At 47.9% G+C, this 17,632-nt stretch overlaps 8 protein-coding genes across 8 annotated transcripts; 4 read left to right on the forward strand and 4 right to left on the reverse strand.

Annotated features, from left to right (window-relative positions):
* Window positions 1-394: 394 nt before the first annotated feature.
* Window positions 395-1,141, reverse strand: N7471_013977 (translationally-controlled tumor protein; the record flags this gene model as incomplete). Its single annotated transcript, XM_057286695.1, has 4 exons — window positions 395-479; window positions 534-705; window positions 770-1,052; window positions 1,127-1,141. 4 exons carry the CDS (start codon window positions 1,139-1,141, stop codon window positions 395-397), a joined length of 555 nt encoding a protein of 184 aa, XP_057128764.1.
* Window positions 1,142-1,735: 594 nt separating this feature from the next.
* On the forward strand, window positions 1,736-3,670 carry sur2 (sphingosine hydroxylase). Its single transcript, XM_057286696.1, has 2 exons — window positions 1,736-2,729; window positions 2,782-3,670. The coding sequence occupies exons 1-2, from the start codon at window positions 2,039-2,041 to the stop codon at window positions 3,357-3,359; spliced, it is 1,269 nt and encodes a 422-aa protein (XP_057128765.1). The 5' UTR covers window positions 1,736-2,038; the 3' UTR covers window positions 3,360-3,670.
* A 469-nt stretch (window positions 3,671-4,139) lies between these two features.
* On the reverse strand, window positions 4,140-5,243 carry N7471_013979 (uncharacterized protein; the record flags this gene model as incomplete). Its single annotated transcript, XM_057286697.1, has 1 exon — window positions 4,140-5,243. The coding sequence occupies one exon, from the start codon at window positions 5,241-5,243 to the stop codon at window positions 4,140-4,142; it is 1,104 nt and encodes a 367-aa protein (XP_057128766.1).
* Window positions 5,244-5,887: 644 nt separating this feature from the next.
* Window positions 5,888-6,334, forward strand: N7471_013980 (uncharacterized protein; the record flags this gene model as incomplete). Its single annotated transcript, XM_057286698.1, has 1 exon — window positions 5,888-6,334. One exon carries the CDS (start codon window positions 5,888-5,890, stop codon window positions 6,332-6,334), a length of 447 nt encoding a protein of 148 aa, XP_057128767.1.
* A 405-nt stretch (window positions 6,335-6,739) lies between these two features.
* N7471_013981 (uncharacterized protein) lies at window positions 6,740-8,151 on the forward strand (the record flags this gene model as incomplete). The annotated part of the gene is made up of 3 exons (XM_057286699.1): window positions 6,740-7,173; window positions 7,230-7,307; window positions 7,356-8,151. The coding sequence occupies 3 exons, from the start codon at window positions 6,740-6,742 to the stop codon at window positions 8,149-8,151; spliced, it is 1,308 nt and encodes a 435-aa protein (XP_057128768.1).
* A 2,455-nt stretch (window positions 8,152-10,606) lies between these two features.
* N7471_013982 (RNA-binding signal recognition particle subunit SEC65) lies at window positions 10,607-11,712 on the reverse strand. Its single transcript, XM_057286700.1, has 2 exons — window positions 11,238-11,712; window positions 10,607-11,167 (listed from the first exon to the last, which is right to left on the reverse strand). The coding sequence occupies exons 1-2, from the start codon at window positions 11,689-11,691 to the stop codon at window positions 10,758-10,760; spliced, it is 864 nt and encodes a 287-aa protein (XP_057128769.1). The 5' UTR covers window positions 11,692-11,712; the 3' UTR covers window positions 10,607-10,757.
* Window positions 11,713-12,262: 550 nt separating this feature from the next.
* On the forward strand, window positions 12,263-13,906 carry N7471_013983 (aminotransferase, class III; the record flags this gene model as incomplete). The annotated part of the gene is made up of 5 exons (XM_057286701.1): window positions 12,263-12,307; window positions 12,364-12,666; window positions 12,733-13,079; window positions 13,137-13,589; window positions 13,658-13,906. Exons 1-5 carry the CDS (start codon window positions 12,298-12,300, stop codon window positions 13,904-13,906), a joined length of 1,362 nt encoding a protein of 453 aa, XP_057128770.1. The 5' UTR covers window positions 12,263-12,297.
* A 96-nt stretch (window positions 13,907-14,002) lies between these two features.
* On the reverse strand, window positions 14,003-17,215 carry ysh1 (cleavage polyadenylation factor subunit YSH1; the record flags this gene model as incomplete). Its single annotated transcript, XM_057286702.1, has 6 exons — window positions 14,003-14,638; window positions 14,695-15,343; window positions 15,394-16,205; window positions 16,275-16,609; window positions 16,905-17,002; window positions 17,063-17,215. 6 exons carry the CDS (start codon window positions 17,213-17,215, stop codon window positions 14,097-14,099), a joined length of 2,589 nt encoding a protein of 862 aa, XP_057128771.1. The 3' UTR covers window positions 14,003-14,096.
* Between the last annotated feature and the right edge of the window lie 417 nt (window positions 17,216-17,632).

Here is a 17,632-nt window from a genome sequence, read left to right on the forward strand (position 1 = left end):
AAATCCATACCTCCACATATTGATTGGTGTCGCTTTACTCAGTTTGTGACAAAGAAATTCTTTTGGGGGTCTCGCAATACTCATTCTTTTTTATAGCGTTATTGTCGAGGGTGGGAATTGGATCAATGACAGCGAAGACAGACTACATAGTACAAGCTAAAAAAAATAAGATATGACAGATGATTTCATGAAGCGTAACTCTTGGGGATCCAATAGATCACTAACTTGGGATACAAAAAATGCGAGAGGGTTATTAGAACAGACAGGCCCAGGGAAGGGGAATAAGTAGCCGCTGCGTCTGCTCTGTAACTCGCAATTCTTCCAGCAAGACGTATTTGTTCGTGTAGGGTGCGTATGTTTTGACTATCGCCTTCTTTGGAATCACAAGAGTTGCTTAGACCTTGATCTCCTTGAGACCGTCAGCCCAGACGGTAGCGTACGGGGTAACACCATCCTCGCGGAAGTCAATCAGGACGTGCCTAGGAACAGTCAGTTTAAGGTTTCAAGGGAAAAGTCATAATATGGGGACATACATAGCATCACCGTCCATGGACTGGCCCATGAGAACATCGTAGTTGTCCCAGTTGGCAAGGATCTTCTTCATAGCGCCGGCGGCCTTGGTCTTCCATGCCTCCTCAGCTGCCTTGGGGTTCTCAGCCTCAGCGAACTTGGGCGCGGCATTCTTGTGGAGCTTCTTGAGGTAAGCTGTATTAAAGAACAAAAGTCAGTGATTTGCGCGGACCAAGGACAGATCAAAGGGCGAGCATACACTTGATGTGGCCCTTGTAGCTTTCCTTGGAGGGCTTGGCGCCATCCTCAACCTTGAGCCAGACCAGACGGAACTGGTCCTCGATATCGTGGACCATAGTGGCCTCACCCTCGCCACCCTCATCCTCAACGTCCTCGGCGGAGGGGTTGGCACCCTCAAGCTGGAAGTCCTCGTTGGCACGCTTCAGGTACTTGCGGCAGTCACACTCCCAAAGGATATCGAAGTCCTTGTTGGGGACAAGGTTAAAAGTATCGGCGACGATCTCGTCACCGGAAACGATGTCCTAGCGGGCTTTGTCAGTTGAGATTCACCAAACGAGGAGGGGCAAATCCCAGGATCTGGTATTGACAAACATACAGTGTAGATAAGCATTTTGGCGGAATTATATGTTAAGAAGACGAAGGGTGTAAGAAAGTAAAGGTGGCACGGGAAGGAAGAAAAACACTTTCAAGGTGGGGGGATGAGGTTTTTCTTAAAAAAAAAAAAAAAAATAGAGCGGGGGACAGTGTTTGTTCGGTTTGTACCAAACGGGTATCGGGGAGTCTGGGCCACCGCCACTGGCTCTGTGTTAGCGCAGTATTTGGTACTTCAAGGTACTTCATTGGTACAATGTCATTTTGGGGGTAAAAGTAGTATATATAAATAGCAAAAAGATCGGGATATGTTCAATTGTAAATATTAAAACCGACTAAAATGATCAACCAAGATCAATTGATGTTCGTTGTCGCTGTTGCAGCCAATTTGCTTCAGTTCATGGCTGTTTAGGTCGAAGTATATAACTGAGTCAGCATCAGTCTATGTGATACTGTACCATACTGTATTTGGTCGGTCTTATCAGCCATTATGCCCAAATATACCGTCAATACATGTATTATACTGGTTTGTCTTGGCTCGGGCTCGCGCCACCCGAATCCGGGCGTCTCCTGATCTGAACGTTTATCTTTTATCTTCGAGCATTCCTACGTTCCTATTCTTCCCTTCATTATCATTATCTGATTCTCTTTGTTTTTTTAACCATACTACCTTTTGTATGTACCGGCCAGCGCCGAGAGGTCTCTGACTGATCGGAATCATCCTCTGTCGCGCCTACCCGTCAGCATCCGGACTTCGGCGTGGTGGGCAGTTGCGGACGTCCACTCTCTTTTTCTTTACCTGGTTTCCGACCTTGGGGCCATTTCAATATCCAAGATACTGATTCGAGATCCCTTTGATCATCATTCTTGGATTCTTTGTGCTTTTAAAAACTCAACGCATCGCCATTCCTTCATCATGGCTGTAAACGCATCTGTCGCGTTCGACCTTCCTCCCCTACCAACCTACACCCTGACTGCGCGAGAGCATCTGCTTGCTCCTCTTCCCGATAACCTCCTTACGCTCATATTGCCCGTCGTCGCTTACTGGGTCATGTCCATGATCTATCATTACCTCGATGTCAATGATTACTTCGTCGAATACCGACTCCACACCCCCGCCGAAGTCTTGAAACGAAACAAAGTGACTCGCTGGGAAGTTGTACGGGATGTTGTCTTACAACAAGTGATTCAAACCGTGGCCGGTTTTGCGTTCGTATACTTTGATGCCGAGGAAACTGTTGGGAGAGAGGAATATGATGTGGCTGTGTGGGCGCAGCGATTGCGGATCGCCCAAAAGGCTGTCCCATCATTATTAGCTCTTGTTGGAGTTGACGCTATTAGTCTTGGAAAATCCGTGTCCCACAGCGGTTATACCATGTTGGCCGGAGCTCTGGCTGGTGGATCATACCCCGGTGTGACCCAGTCCATAATCCTCGACAACGGAGCCGAGGCTGTAGCGCCCGCGTTCACAAGCTGGGAACTTGCAGTTGCCGGTTTCATATATTGGTACTTCGTACCGACCCTCCAGTTCATGCTGGCGATCTCCATTGTGGATACTTGGCAGTACTTCCTCCACCGCGCTATGCATATGAACCGCTGGCTCTATGGTATGTCTGACGTTTCGAAGTTGATTGATTTGTTCCATACTAAAGCTGTTAGTGACTTTCCACTCCCGCCACCACCGTCTTTACGTTCCTTATGCTTTCGGCGCCCTCTACAACCACCCAGTTGAGGGATTCCTCCTGGATACGGCTGGCACTGGTGTAGGATTCTTGGTCTCCGGCATGACTACCCGCCAGGCCATGTGGTTCTTTACAATGTCGACTATCAAAACTGTCGACGATCACTGTGGTTATGCCTTCCCCTGGGATCCACTCCAGCATTTTACCTCCAACAATGCCGCCTACCACGACATTCATCACCAAAGCTGGGGTATCAAGACCAACTTCTCCCAGCCTTTCTTCATCTTCTGGGACCGCCTTCTTGGCACTCAGTGGACTGGTGAGGTCAAGCTGCGCTACGAGCGAGCTCGAGATAATGCCCAGAAGCAGGTAGATCTGGATGCTGCCCAGGCACCTAATACCACTCCGACTGTGACTGTGACCGAGGAACGTGAATATGAGCGGGTCGTAGTATCACCTGAAGGGCCTGCCACCCGCACTCGGCTGCGCCGAAAGACTGTTGATAGTCTCAAGGGCCCGAGTCATGGGGTTCCTGGAAGTGTTCTCCACAACTAAAGCCCTGATGAAATGAAACCCGAGCATGTGTTGATTTTTTGTATGCATCCCCCAACCCTGTCCCTGGAGCTGCTGGCCGTCTCCGCCAGACCGTGGGGCCTTTCGTCATTTTTTGTATATGGGATCAATGGCCCAATGTATTAATACTTCAGAATGCGCCAGTCAATGCTTTGTACATGGTTCTCTCTATGACCTACTGTCAATAATGTTTATTATTTGCCATTTACATTTTCCTCTGGGTATTCGGTGCTAGCTCGATACATTTGCAAATATCATGAACTACTTGGCATACAATAACAAAGAAGAAACAAAAATGACATCAGAAAGTGTCAATCGCAAAGGACATATCACAAAGGACATCTAGACACACCAAAAAGGAAACAAAGCGCCCAGGCAAGAATGCGAAGACAAAGAAATGAAAGTGACTAGGAGAAGAGATCAAATCATATTCGACTGTTCACACACCAGATTCCAAGTAGTCCTCGCTGCTGGGCCACTTTCTAGCTTTCTCCAGTCTTCATATTCATCACTCCACTCACTATCAGTGGAACAGATCGATGGGGAGCGACACTCTGATGGGATGCCACTACTCCCATGTATTTGACAGTATTGCGTGCTTCGCGAGTAGGGGCTTGTTCCCATACCCGTGTACATCTCAAGCAATTCGTTGATTTCCTCCAGAGCTCCCGAGAAAGTGCTTGCAGTGCTAGGTGAAGGGGGGTTTCCAGGAGGTCCATAGACAGTGCTCACACTCCGCCTTTCCGTGCTTATTCCTAGGCCTTAGTAGTTGTCATCGGCGAAATCCATGAATCTAGTGACGCGATCCGGGTTCGGGTCTGAGCGTCGATCTCGCTTCATGTGGTACGATGATGTCGAGGCCTTCTTGGAAGGACTCGACGTCGGGCGATATATTCTGCGCCCTTCGGTGTCAGTGTCAGTAAATTGAGATGACGAGGAAGATTCGGGGCCATACCTTTCTGTGGGGTGGGATAATGCGATTGGTGGTGGTGGCTGGGGATACTTCTTCCTCGGGTTATACTCACTAGCCGGTTTATGGCTACGTGCACTCTTTCCACTCTTTCCGCTTTTTTCACTATTGTCCATCTTGTCGATCTGATCATGATCGGTGTGCCTTCGCTGTGGGGGCCTCGAGTCCACATGTGCTGGGTCTTTAGACCAGGCCTTACTGCAGGCCTTGCGGGTATCCTTCAGGATGTATGCAAACTGGCTAGATGTGCCATACAGCTCATCCACATCATCGGGGAATAGGTCAATACAGGTGTCGACGAATTTCATAAGTCTTCGTGGGGCATGATTCAAACGGGTCTGCGTGCGAGAGAGCAGGGCTATTCGAAGATTGCGCAATGCATTCTTGTCACCCGCAATCCGAGCCACCATACAACCCTGACAGCGGCTGATCTCATAATGCCATGCTTCTGAGACAGCCTGGTCTTTCGGGTCATGTTTCTCCCACATGCCCTTTATAGCCTGTAGTTTCTGCAGAATCAATATATCGAGAGGCTTCAGCAAGTCCGGGTATGCGTCAAACTTGCGAAGATGGTGACCGACCTCCCTCTGGACAAGATTGAACACATCAGCCATAAGATCTGCATTCAGACCCTGATGGGCATCGCACAAATCCTTGTTCGTTCTTGACCAGCGATCACGGCGCATATTCTTTGGCAACTCGTGGATCATACGCTTGACGACCTCATCAGAGTGTCTCGCTCTTGTGTTGTCTAGGTGCAGGATCTCTGTTAGCTTTTTAAGTTCGTCCCTTCTCAGGTCAGTGACCAACCGGGTGTCTCTTTGTCCTGAGAAAAGGGATCTACGTCTACCGATTGTGTCCTGTCTGTTTTCGAACCACCTTCCATCCTTTCCCATTGCTTTTGGTTATCACGGGTTATCACACGTTAAAGGAGGATTAGGTTGTGGTAGCCCTATGGTGGACTTCAGATGGTATATGCTTGTCCTAAAAGAAAGCAATATGCGACTTGGAGGTCAGTTTCAAGTTATACTTGTTTAGAATGGGATGTAGTCACTAGATTGTCTTCATTTATTCATGTCACAAATTGTGTACATAGGCGCATTGCTGGGCTGAATAAGGAAGGGGTTTGGGGTTGGTCTTGATATTCTGTTGAAGAGAAGAATTCCGTCTTAACAAGGATATTAATATACTCCCAATGAAGTGGACTGTTCTCGGTGTGCTTTCATCTTAATGTAAACTCCACTAAACAATGTCTTTTCATTCCTCAAACAGAACAAAGGTCTTGTTGTACTGTCCCTATTGTTGTTTACTTCCTTGATCATCAAAGGGAATGATCCTATTGATCGGTCTACCGCTCAATCACAATGAATGGTGCTATTAAAAAACCTTTTTATTATCAATGGTCTTTGTTTTTTTTATCTCATTCAATATATTAGACTTGTCTATCTCATCGTCCCATCTTTTTTGTCTCATTTCTTTCTTCATTTTCTGTCTTACTGATCTCTGTCTCTCTGATCTCTCTATCTCAGACATTTCTACCATGGGAAACCAAGTCTCAGCCATGGACTCCTCTCGAGTCACAAAGAAAGCAAAGAAGCGCGCCAATCTTCGAGGAATGTTCAATTATCCAAACGGACGAATCATTCGCGAGGTACACAATCTGTCTGGAGCAAACCAATGGGTGACCGTCTTCTTCAACTGGGCTGACCACAAGTACAATGACGAAGAGTTGATGGATCTTGTAGTGGCTCGTATCAACGCCCGAGACGGTATCATTTCGTCCGAACCCGTCCATCACGATGTCAAATGGTGTCTATCTCTACGTGTCCCAGGATACTGGAATCCTACTGACGTTTCGATTGCCGCCGCCGCCAGAGTCATTGCACAATGGCATAAAAGTGAAATGCGCCATGCCGGTATGAAGATCAACCGAAGATATCTTTTCCGCGGCAACAATCGTCGAAAAAAGCCTCACTTTGTTCGTTAATATTCTTCTTTCTCATTCTACCATTGTCTCGGTCGATATCTAATTGTGCTTTGACTATTAGCAGAACATCCATCACGGTACTTGCAAACTCGCCCATGTTCGCTTTGCGAGATGACGGAGATGTAAATTTCATTTCACAATGAAGGAAAGAATGAAAGAATCCATGAACGTCAACAATAAATCTTAGTTTAATTATGGAATATGAAAGAAAGCAAAAAGCCATATCTAAAAAGAGTCCATCTTGTAAGTCAATCAGCAGATGATATAGTCACAAGCTAGTGTAATCTCGCCAAGTATATACCTAGCATGCAGGCGCCTTCGGTATCACATGACAAGACAGGGTTGACCCTTTTGTTTTCATTTCCATTTTCAATCTCAACGTTACACTTCTGCCAGTGTTCCACAATGACTTGTCCAGGTAAGGAGGGTACTCCGTTGCCCTACACTGCCTCACCCATCAAGTTACTCTGGAGCGACTTGTCCCTGTTTGTATCGAAGATATGGGCGCTTCCAGGTATCCTACTACCCCTGCATTTAGGTCGCACCCATGAGTTGGACGAGCTCTATCCGTCGTTACGCAATGGAGCTACCGTGCTGGTCCATATCTTTCTCGTGGTTTATCAACTTGTTTTCCTGCTCTCCCTGCCGATCATGGTTATCTGTATGATTCCAGGCCTATGGATCTTTGCTTATTCTGCTATTGCATTTATTATCAACTATGCGATCGTCATGTTGATGTTGAATGGCTTCCAGCAGGTTCTGGTATCCCAAGTGCCCGTGGTCGAGCGACCAGGTCATGAGCGGGAGCGTTGGCTGTTTATAAATGGAATTGCAGCTGGGTAGGAGAGACATCCCCCTGGTATCCTGTTTTCAGTTGCTGACTCGAACTATGTAGGCATCGCTGGGTACAGATGAACATCGATCAACTGTCATATATCTTTGGCCGGAAAGTGACGGGTGTGCATAATCGCACGTAAGTGCCGTCTTGGATGTCGGATTTGCAAACGCTAATGAGAATTAGCGCGGGCATTGTTTTTGATCTCATTGAATGTCTGATTCAACGGGATTTTGCATACGCTACTGGCGATATACGACGATCGTATGCCTTGGTCAAGGAAGCTCTCTTGGACCCAGAATGTGACAAGGTGGTTCTGCTTCTTCACAGCCAAGGCGGCATTGAAGGGGGACTTATTCTGGACTGGCTTCTGGATGAGCTACCACACGATCTCCTCCATAACTTAGAGGTATATACCTTTGGAAATGCAGCGAATCATTTCAACAACCCGCGATGGACAAAGCTAGCAAGGCCACAAAGGATCACAACACCTGATCTAGTACATCAATTTGGTCAATCCATCGGCCATATCGAGCATTACGCTAATGCAGGCGATATTGTGGCTCTGGGAGGAGTGCTCCACTTCGTGGACATCCCAAATCGATACATGGGCCGGCTGTTCGTGCGCCCGAATTCAGGCCACCTGTTCAACATGCATTACCTAGACAGCATGTTTACTCTAGGTCCTGATATGAACGTCCTTGACTCCAATCCATTTATGGACATGGAAGTCGAGCCATGGGCAACTGCTGGTATAAATGGATATGATGGCCCTCCGCATCGAGTCAGGTACCAACCCACTATAGCCCGAGACGAGGCGTTTCTCCCCGCCGCACTGAGCCTGCAACGGCCACAAACGAATGGTGCGAATCAAGTACTGCGTGTCAAGGACTTCAGTCGGCTCTGGCGGTATAGAAATGGAGGACACCCGAAAGACACAGAGGCACGCCATGACAATGGCACCCACGAACACGTCTATTAAATTTGCCCCTCGCATGGGAATAATACATCTTCCTTTGTTCCCTCCCGAATAAAAACCCGGTAGACCCAACCTCACGAACTAATATTAGCACTACCAAATCAAGTACATATGGAGTCCCTTTGACAGACTGTAGGTTGGGTCCCCATCGGATGTCTGGTAATTATAAACCAACCGTGGCTCTCCCGAGAGGTCCCAGTATTTAATCCATATAAATTTATTTGACTAGTAATGAGTAGATTGGGAGGTCAACTAGATCAGAAAAAGAAAATTATATGATTCTCATCCTTACTAGTCACTATTAGTCCTATAGTCATTACTACATATGTAGGGAGTATGACCTGGTGACCTGGTCACTTATAAGACAATCAATCTAAAATAACTCACCGGTCACCAGGTTCATAATAGCTCCTATGAACTACCAGTAACTACTAGTAAATGTTTGCCAGCTATTACCCCGACCTGGCGGCCTGGCGATCTCCCTATTCGGGTAATTCCCATGTTGATATGCTCCGCGTACCTCCTCAGATTTTCCGGTATCCCTTACTTCGTGAGGAGTACTCTTTGCTGATGTGCATAAGTTGCAAAAGTATATAAAGCATGGGCCACTCCCCCTTGATTAACCCGGTGTTCGGAAGCCTGGAGGGCTCCGAAATCCGAGATGTCAAATCGGGTTCTGCTTCTTAAAAATTTGGCCTTTTGCCATATTGGCTTCGACGACCGGAGGCCTGATGCCCCGAAAAAAAAAAAAGAAAGTGAAAGTCCAGCACGTAGTTCGGAGTAACAAACATGTACCTCCATTTTCGGAGTTGAGGTGAGTTATTTTGCTCCAATTTGATTGCTTCGAGACTTCTTGCCCTGTGTAACCCATGTTAGTATGTATTATTTTGATAAAAACCCGATTTGTGACGGAGTGTAAATGTTTCTACTGTACATTTAGTCTCATCCATATAAGCTCCCGCCGTTTTAAACAGATTCAATGAAGCTTTGACCTGTTCAATATTTTACTTCGTCCTATATCAAGGTGCAGAGCTTGTATTTTGGGATTTATCATGAAAGACAACGCGAAGCTGTACAAATACGGCGTATCCATTTTGCTACTTGAAAGTCAACCCCAATAATGGAGTAGAAACATCTCAGCGCTAATTTCCTACTGGTCGTCGGTTACCCGCTGTGGAATGTCATTTGCAATCTGCTTTTCCATCCACTGAGAGACTATCCCAGACCAAAGCTCTTTGCGGCATCAACATTCACGATTTACTACTATCGTGTCCGTGCTCTGGGAGCCAAGATACTTCCGGCACTTCATGAAACGTGCGGTCCTATCATTCGAATCTCACCCAACGAACTGAGTTAGGAAAGACATCTTTGGCCCCAAAGATCCTGCGCAATTGGGCCCTAATCCTCCTGGCTCAGAGGGAACTATGTGTTCAGACAATGCTAGTCACGGTCGTCAGAGACGCATATTCTCTCACGCATTCTCGGATAGGGCTTTGAAGGAACAAGAGTCAATGATCTACCAATATGTCGAGAAGTTGGTCAAGAGACTGTGAATGATCGCCGCGGCGCAAAAGAATGATTCATCATTGAAAGAGGCATAGGCTGACATGGTGAAGTTGTACAACTTTACCACCTTTGAACATGCTCAGAGATGGTGAATATGTTCCGTGGGTTGAACCAATTTTTGCAACTGTCAAACTCATTAGTCTAAGCCATGCGAGCAAGCAGAAAAGAAAGGAGTGCGTACAATTTGCCAATGAAAAGGTCGATCGTCGTATGGTTTCCAAAACGGACAGACCCGATATCTGGAGCTTGGTCATCAAAAATGCAGGCAAGGATATTCATTCATGATTGCGGGAACCGAAACCACAGTGACTGTCCTGAGTGGTTTGACTTGGCTACTTTGCAAGAATCGGATCCAGAAGTGTTGCAGAAGCTTAAAGACGAGATTCGTGGCCTTCGGATAATGTATACCAGAAAGGATGAGATCTCGAATATTGAAACTATGGAGTCAGAGAAAATAATATATGATAGGTAGGATATGAGACAGGTGTAATTCAAGGGGCTCTACGAAGTAGAATCATGGCGATTAACGGAAAACGGACATTGCGTTCTATAGTGACCTGCTTATCCAGGCCAGACTACTCCCTAAGGCAGCCCTAATTGATGGGCTAACTATTTACACTGGACCCGACGGCATGAGGCATAATGCATGACTCGGCTCTCTGCTTCTCAACACATAATTATAACCTTGGAAGTATACAGCCAAGCATTTTGCATAGCATACATGCAGGTTTTCGCCGCTTTTGCTTTTTGAAATTGATATTCCATCTAGCATTGACTTGGAATTCTTTCTTGGTAGCTCTCTTACTAGTTTATAGGCACTTACTGGTGTCCGTCAAATGTAAGATTCATACAAGACACGGTCATAGAACTATCAGGTAGATGTTGGACACGATTTGAGGTGGATGTACAATGAGATCAATTCAGATGCAGATCTGTGGTATCAAGAAGTATTCCTCTCTCGAGTGCATCAAAAATTAGGGAGAAAAAAGCAACGCCCATCGCCATACAATGCAAGTGGAACACGGAATAAAGGACATGCTAAATCATGCCCTGATCACCTTCTTCTTTTCCTTCTTTTTCTTTTCCGGACCTGCCCCTGAGGGCTCGCCGCCCATTCCACCCATTCCACCTAGTCCGCCCAACATATTGCTCAGTCCGCCCATTCCACCCATTTGACTCATCATTTCCGACATGTTAGGCATTCCCTCCATACCCTGCATACCCTGCATCTCGGCCATTGCGTCCTTGAGGGGGTTGTCACTGACACCACCACCGCTGTAGGCAGGCGAATGGATAGGTAGGATCTTCCCGATCTTCCAACCCCGCGGCGCAGCAGGAGCTGCTGGAAGCTTCTCAGGCATGGGCAGGCCACGGATTCGTAGCCGGTAGGGTGATTTTTCGGTGGTAGGATTAGCCTTCAAGTACTGTGCGACGAGAATATAGAGGTGGTGCTCTAAGCAGCAATGTCAGTTCAAATCCAGCAGACAAATCCATTCACTCCATCAAAGGTATCAACCACGTACTGTTCTTGATCTTCGGGTTGGCTAATTGACCATCCTCGTTCTTAACCTGCACACGCACACGACCGGGATTCGCCCAATCCTTGGGATGCAGCTTCTCAGGCTCCAAGCCCGCATTCAAGCCAAGCATCTGGACGGCATCGACGATATCTCGCGCAAGAGGGTTTTCCACTGCGAGCTCCGCACTGACTTTGCGGCCCTCGGCGCGCGATCGAGTCTTGTCGAAGTACACGGGGTACAAGCATGAGAAGTGTCGGGGAATCTCGCGCTGAGGCTCAGGCGCTGGCATCGATGGCATGGGCATCTGTTGTTGTTGGGGTTGAGGTGCAGCCTTGGTCGGGATATTTACGGGTGAGATGATGGCATTGCTGGGGAGGTCCTCGTCAGAGTCGTAAGAGGGGGCGATCTCTTCTGGGTCGGAGTCGGAGACTTCCTCGATTTGGGCGTGATGCGACATTGTGGAGGGTTGATGTGGAATTGGGGAGATGTCTGGGGAAGGCCGCGGGAATTGTGGCCAAGTCAGAGGGGCAGAATGCAATGTGCGGGCGGTGGGACGTGGGGATGTGCAATGTTCAACTGAGTGCACGTAAATATTAAATAGGATAGTACGTTATGCCTATAATTTGAGATATTAATCTTAAATCTACTAGAAAACCCCATTGCATCAATCTTTTGCTATGAAAAATAGGAACCCTATGCTCTATGCGATGTCTTATTTAGGACTTCAAACTAAACTGTATCCAAGCGTATTCTTGCACATATATAGTTACATATTTCCCGAATATATTCCCAAGCCATGAGTCATTGCCAAACGCCAATCTAAAGCTTTCTACTCGAACACGATAGACTAAGTAGACCAGATAGGAAATTGAATCGGCCAAAAGTCCGCCCCCGTCCCCGGACCAATTGAGGGCTCGGCTTTTTCCACTCGGCATGCCGAACCCACTTAGCCCCGCAGAACAGGGCCATTGCCTCGGGTGAACATCGAAGAGTTCCACGGCTATATATAATGCTTTTCGTCTCTTCGCCCTTTCTCTCGATTACATTCCTCTGAACTTCAACCATGACCAACGGTATGTCAAATGCCTGCAATACCTTGGCGTATTCCTTATTCTGATATACCTCCCAGGAACCAAGACCAGCGCTATTCTCCACCGGGACACACGCTTTGTCCCAAAGAAAGCCATTGGCGGCAAGGGGTGCTACATCTTTCTGGAAGATGGGACCAAATTCCTCGATGCCACGGGTGGCGCAGCTGTATCCTGTCTAGGACACGGTAACGAGCAGGTTACCCAGATCATCAAGGATCAGATGGACCAGATATCCTACTGTCACTCTGCCTTCTTCGGCACCCAGGTAGCCGAGGATCTTGCCAAACTCTTAGTGGACTCTACTGGGGGAAAACTATCCAAGGTCTTTATAACCAGCTCGGGTGAGTCAAGGCAGCCTTCCAAGAACCAAAAGTTAAGTTCGCACATACAGTGCTGACTATATTCAGGGTCCGAGGCTGTCGAGGCTGCACTTAAGCTAGCACGTCAATATTTCTTAGAGCTTCCAACTCCCCAAACTGAGCGTACCAGGTTTATTGCGCGTCTTCCATCCTATCACGGCACCACGCTTGGGGCCCTTTCAGTTGGTGGCCATGTCCAACGTCGGGAGCCATTTGAACCACTCCTCTCCAAGAACGTATCCCATGTTTCCCCATGCTATGCATACCGTGGGAAGCGGGAGGGCGAATCTGATGCAGACTATGTGGCACGTCTAGCAGCCGAGCTAGAGGCTGAATTCCAACGTGTCGGACCCGAAACTGTGTGTGCATTCATTGCAGAGCCGGTTGTCGGTGCGGTATGACTTCCAATCTTGGACTTCACACTATTAGAATATCCAACTTATAATCACTAGGCTCTCGGCTGTGTACCCGCAGTACCAGGGTACTTCCTTGCAATGAAAGCCGTTTGCGAGAAACACGGCGCTCTCTTGATCCTTGACGAGATTATGTGCGGCATGGGCCGTTGCGGCACCTTGCATGCCTGGGAGCAAGAGGACATTGTTCCCGATATTCAGACTATTGCAAAGGGTCTGGGTGGTGGCTACGCACCGGTGTCCGCTGTCTTGATTAGTGACTCTATTGTGCAGACGATGGACAAAGGCACCGGGCAGTTCCGCCACGGACAGACATACCAAGGCCATCCGATCTCATGTGCTGCTGCGTTTGCTGTGCAAAAGTCTATTCAGGAACAGTCTCTGGTGGACAATGTCCGGACCATGGGTGCTTACCTTGAGACACAGTTGAAGCAGCGACTCGAGAGTCATCCTCACGTGGGAGATATTCGGGGGAAAGGATTGTTCTGGGGTGTAAGTTGCATGTCCTTGTAGTCGATATTGCACGACCAAGAAAAAAACGTGTGGTTAACTCTTTCCAGCTTGAATTTGTCAAAGACAAGGCCACGAAAGAGCCGTTTGACCCCAAGGATCGTCTCTCCTATCGGATCCAGGAGAAGGGTCTAGAGCCGGAGCACAGTGTCTCGCTATATGGCTGCTCTGGTACCGTAGATGGAATTAAGGGAGATCATCTTGTGCTCGCGCCACCTTATATCGTGTCGAAAAAGGAGATTGATATTATTGTTGACACCCTGGAGAAAGTAATGAAGGAGGTTTTTGCCTCGCTATAGAGCGCACTCTATATCTACTCCAAAAGTCCACTTTCATAACCTTGGAAAAGTATTTAAGCAATTTCATTCTGTGAAAAAAAAAAAAAAAAAATGCGGAAGAAATATTAAATGACGAAGCAGATGTAGAAAAGTCAAGTCAAACCATGTGAATGATGGGATATTTCATTATTATACAAGTACATGAGAGAGATCAAGCATGAGACTCAATGGCAGCCGCTTTCTTCCTATCAGCCAGTTCAATCCCCTTTGACCCGTTGACAGAGCCACTAAGCGCCGCGTCCTGATAAATCGAGCTCTCTGCCCACAGGCCAGCGACAGTCTCAATGGCCCGCTCGACGACTACACGAATGCGGTCTCGCAGGACAGCGTTCGCACACTCGACTTCCAGGTCCTCAAGCCACACACGGGCAATATGCTTGTCCACCCTGATCTCAATACCAGGGACGGGAACACCCATTGTGATAAGACGATCCAGCTCCGCTGCCTCAATGTCGGCAATTCGTTCTTCGTTCATCTCTTCACCATCTTCTTGTGGACCGAGTGCGAGATCAGCCGGGACTCGTGGGCGCTCAATGGGGCCAATGTTATCGCCACCGAATTGGGCCTCGAGCATCATCAGCATACGAGCAAGCCGCTCTTGGGGTCCAGAGTGAGAATGAGGGTTTGGAAGTGAGGGGATTTCCATATCGTCCTCACCATGGTGATGGTGGTGGTGCTTGTTTTTGGCCGATTCTAGAACCGTAGCAGTTAGCATAAGTAAAGGGGTGAAAAAGGACAGGGATTCATACGCTTTACGGAGGCCGGGCTGCTTTCGACCGTGAGCAGAACAGCCATAACTGCATCTGCCACTCCGTCATTCATCATATTACCTTCCCATTCCAACTCAACTTCGCGGGTGCGTGAGTGATGGCGAAGATACACACATCCCATGACAAGGAATGTCTGCGTCTCGTCCGATGGAATCTCCTCGTCCGCATCCTCTTGCATTAAGGTGTCGTCGGTATCCATGTCGTTCTTGCCGTTAGCCTCAGTCTTCTTGCTGTTTCCAACTTCTTCAATGGCCCCGAAAGTTCCCTCGAGGGCCCATCGGATCAAGTCCATGCTCGCGGAGCTCAGAGTAATATGCTGCTTGCAGGTAATAGTCGTAGTTGTCAAGCCCGCGTACTCCTGTAGGTCATCAGGGGCCATCAACGACAAGTTGAACCCATTCTGAACTAGGACTCCAGCCATGAGCTGAGCATCATCATTCTCCGATGGAGGCGCAAGCTCTGCGAGCTTGCCGACGACCTTGGCAATCTTGTCCTTTTTGAAAGGGATGCGAACTTCGTCGCAGTTTGCTGGAGTGTAGACTTTGACTTTGACGGTTTTATCTGCGTTAAGGCTGAGCAGTTTCGACTTCAGCCTCATCATTTGATGTTTTTCGCCGTGAACGAGGATCTTAGGAGAGTCAGTAAAATTGCAAATAGACTGGTGGATGTCACACTTACCACAACTGGCGCTGCTACCTCCTCAATGAAAGTACGATTTTCAACACCATCAACGTGGGCTGCAAAGCTGACTTCATCAATAGTGCAACGGCGAGGGATCATGACTTTTTGATCCTCATCATTCACTCCGGGAACACGACCACGACCATGCCCAGTGGAAACCTTGGACATGACAGCCGGGATCTGATCAGGTTCATTGAGCAATCCCTTAGCCATGGTTCCTTCGACGCTGTAACCAGTCATGACAACACCGTTACGATCACTTGGTGCCCATCTTTCCAGCAGCTCACGACTTGTTCCCGTCTGCAACATACCGGGGGAGGCAAGCATAACACATCCTCCAACATCGTCGAAACGCTCCAAGCTGCGAAGACTTCGAACGAATCGGAAATCCCATGGTCCGACACTCACGCTCTTATTGCCGCTGGCCTCGGCCTCGGCCATACGCTGCCGGAAGAGTCGCTTTATATTATCGTTCATGGCGCCAATATATGTTTGGTACACGACCATGCATCGCCGTGCCATGTTTCCGATGTAGTAGATAGGAAATTTCTGGAGCTCTGGGTGGGTTTCCCAATATTCATCAAGGATAAGAAGCAGCTCTTGGGCACGTCCGAGAGCGAAAACCGGCATCAGAACTCGACCTCCGCGGTTGAGAACACTCGTGATTGACTTCATCAAGGCGGCCTCGCGTTCCAATCGAGGTGGATTAGATGAAATACCGAATGTAGATTCTGTGATGAGAACATCGATCTTCGTGCCACTGGGCACCGCCGCGGGAATCAAGTGTCTGTCTTCCTCGCGAGAGTAATCTAGCCGGTTGGTTAGCAATTGGTTTGATAATTATGTAGATGACAAGGGGTGTAACAAGGCAAACTCACCTCCTGTAAACAAAGTCACAAGTCCTGCAATATCAATTTTAAACATGGCAGCTCCGAGAACATGCCCGGCAGGGTACGGGGTAATACGGATGCCATTGATCGTATGTGTTGTGTAAAAATCGATGGTTTCAATCATGGGAAGTGTTGACAAGTGATCACGCTCAGTGTATAGCGTAGTGCGTTGGTCGGAGGAAGAGGATGTGTTGCTGACTCGGACATTGTCTTGGATGAGCCATTTGTAGATTGCTCGGGTTGCCGGAGTCATGAAGACTCTTCCTTTGAAGTTTGTTTTGCTGAGAACATATGGGAGGGCGGAAGAATGGTCGACGTGGAAACTATACAGATCATACTGTTAGTCAACTGCGATAACAACGAACAAACGCGCTGAAGGAGAAAGCACTTGAATTCAAGACTCAAGAGGGTACAGTGATACAAGAAATAAATGCATGACATTGAATTGTATTGGGCTTCTCATATATATGCAGGGGAATGTGTTCTTCCTTTGAGGCAGCTGATGGCAGTAGACTGCCAAATAACCCAGGTGCCTCATATGGGAAAGTGTAGAATGATGTCCAGTCGTGCTTGCCATGATTCCGTATATTATGTAAATAAAACAAGAGATGCACGTACTGGCTGATTAAAAGAACATCCACTGTGCTCAGATCGAACTCATCAAAGAAAGGAAGCGCGGAGAAGCCTTCTTTCGCCGGGTGCATGCCCGCATCAAGCTACAGAAGCCAACGGGGTCAGTATGTGCGACTTCATTTCTTGTTCCAGCTGAGACTTACCATCACTGTCTTGCCCTTATATTCCAGGACGTGGCAACTCCGTCCAACTTCATTGCCGCCGCCGAGACAGTAGAATGCCAGTTCGTCTGATGGGTCAACGGGCTCATCGTCAACAGCCGTTCCCATTGCTGAAGCTTTGCGTTTGGACGCCATGACGTCGAGAATTAATTGGGTAAGGTGTCAGGATATTAACAGATTCCTTAGTATGAGTTTGAGAAGCCTAGTTGAAGGGGACTAGCACCCGCGTCGCACGATAAAGCTCAAGATCTCAATATGAGGTCAGCGCAACACCCATAACTTGCGCAACAAAGACTATAGTGGATGCAGCTGCTCCAGGTATTTAAGCAGACGTCAATTCACCTGTGAAGACTGGATGTATTCAATAGAAGAGTGATCTCTTTCGCAGCAGACGAAACCTCACCTGGACACCCGCAGATTTGGAGAGCTTAGTCAAGCTTAGTCACGTGTGTCGCGATCCGCGATCCGCGGAGCAGAGTTCGACCACCCAGAAAGCTCCTTACCACATCACGCATCACTGTCTCCCCGATTACTGTTACTTTTGCGCTCCAG

This window comes from Penicillium samsonianum (assembly GCF_028829775.1).
Source record: "Penicillium samsonianum strain IBT 33392 chromosome Unknown utg000011l_segment0_segment0, whole genome shotgun sequence".
NCBI classification, from domain to species: domain Eukaryota; kingdom Fungi; phylum Ascomycota; class Eurotiomycetes; order Eurotiales; family Aspergillaceae; genus Penicillium; species Penicillium samsonianum.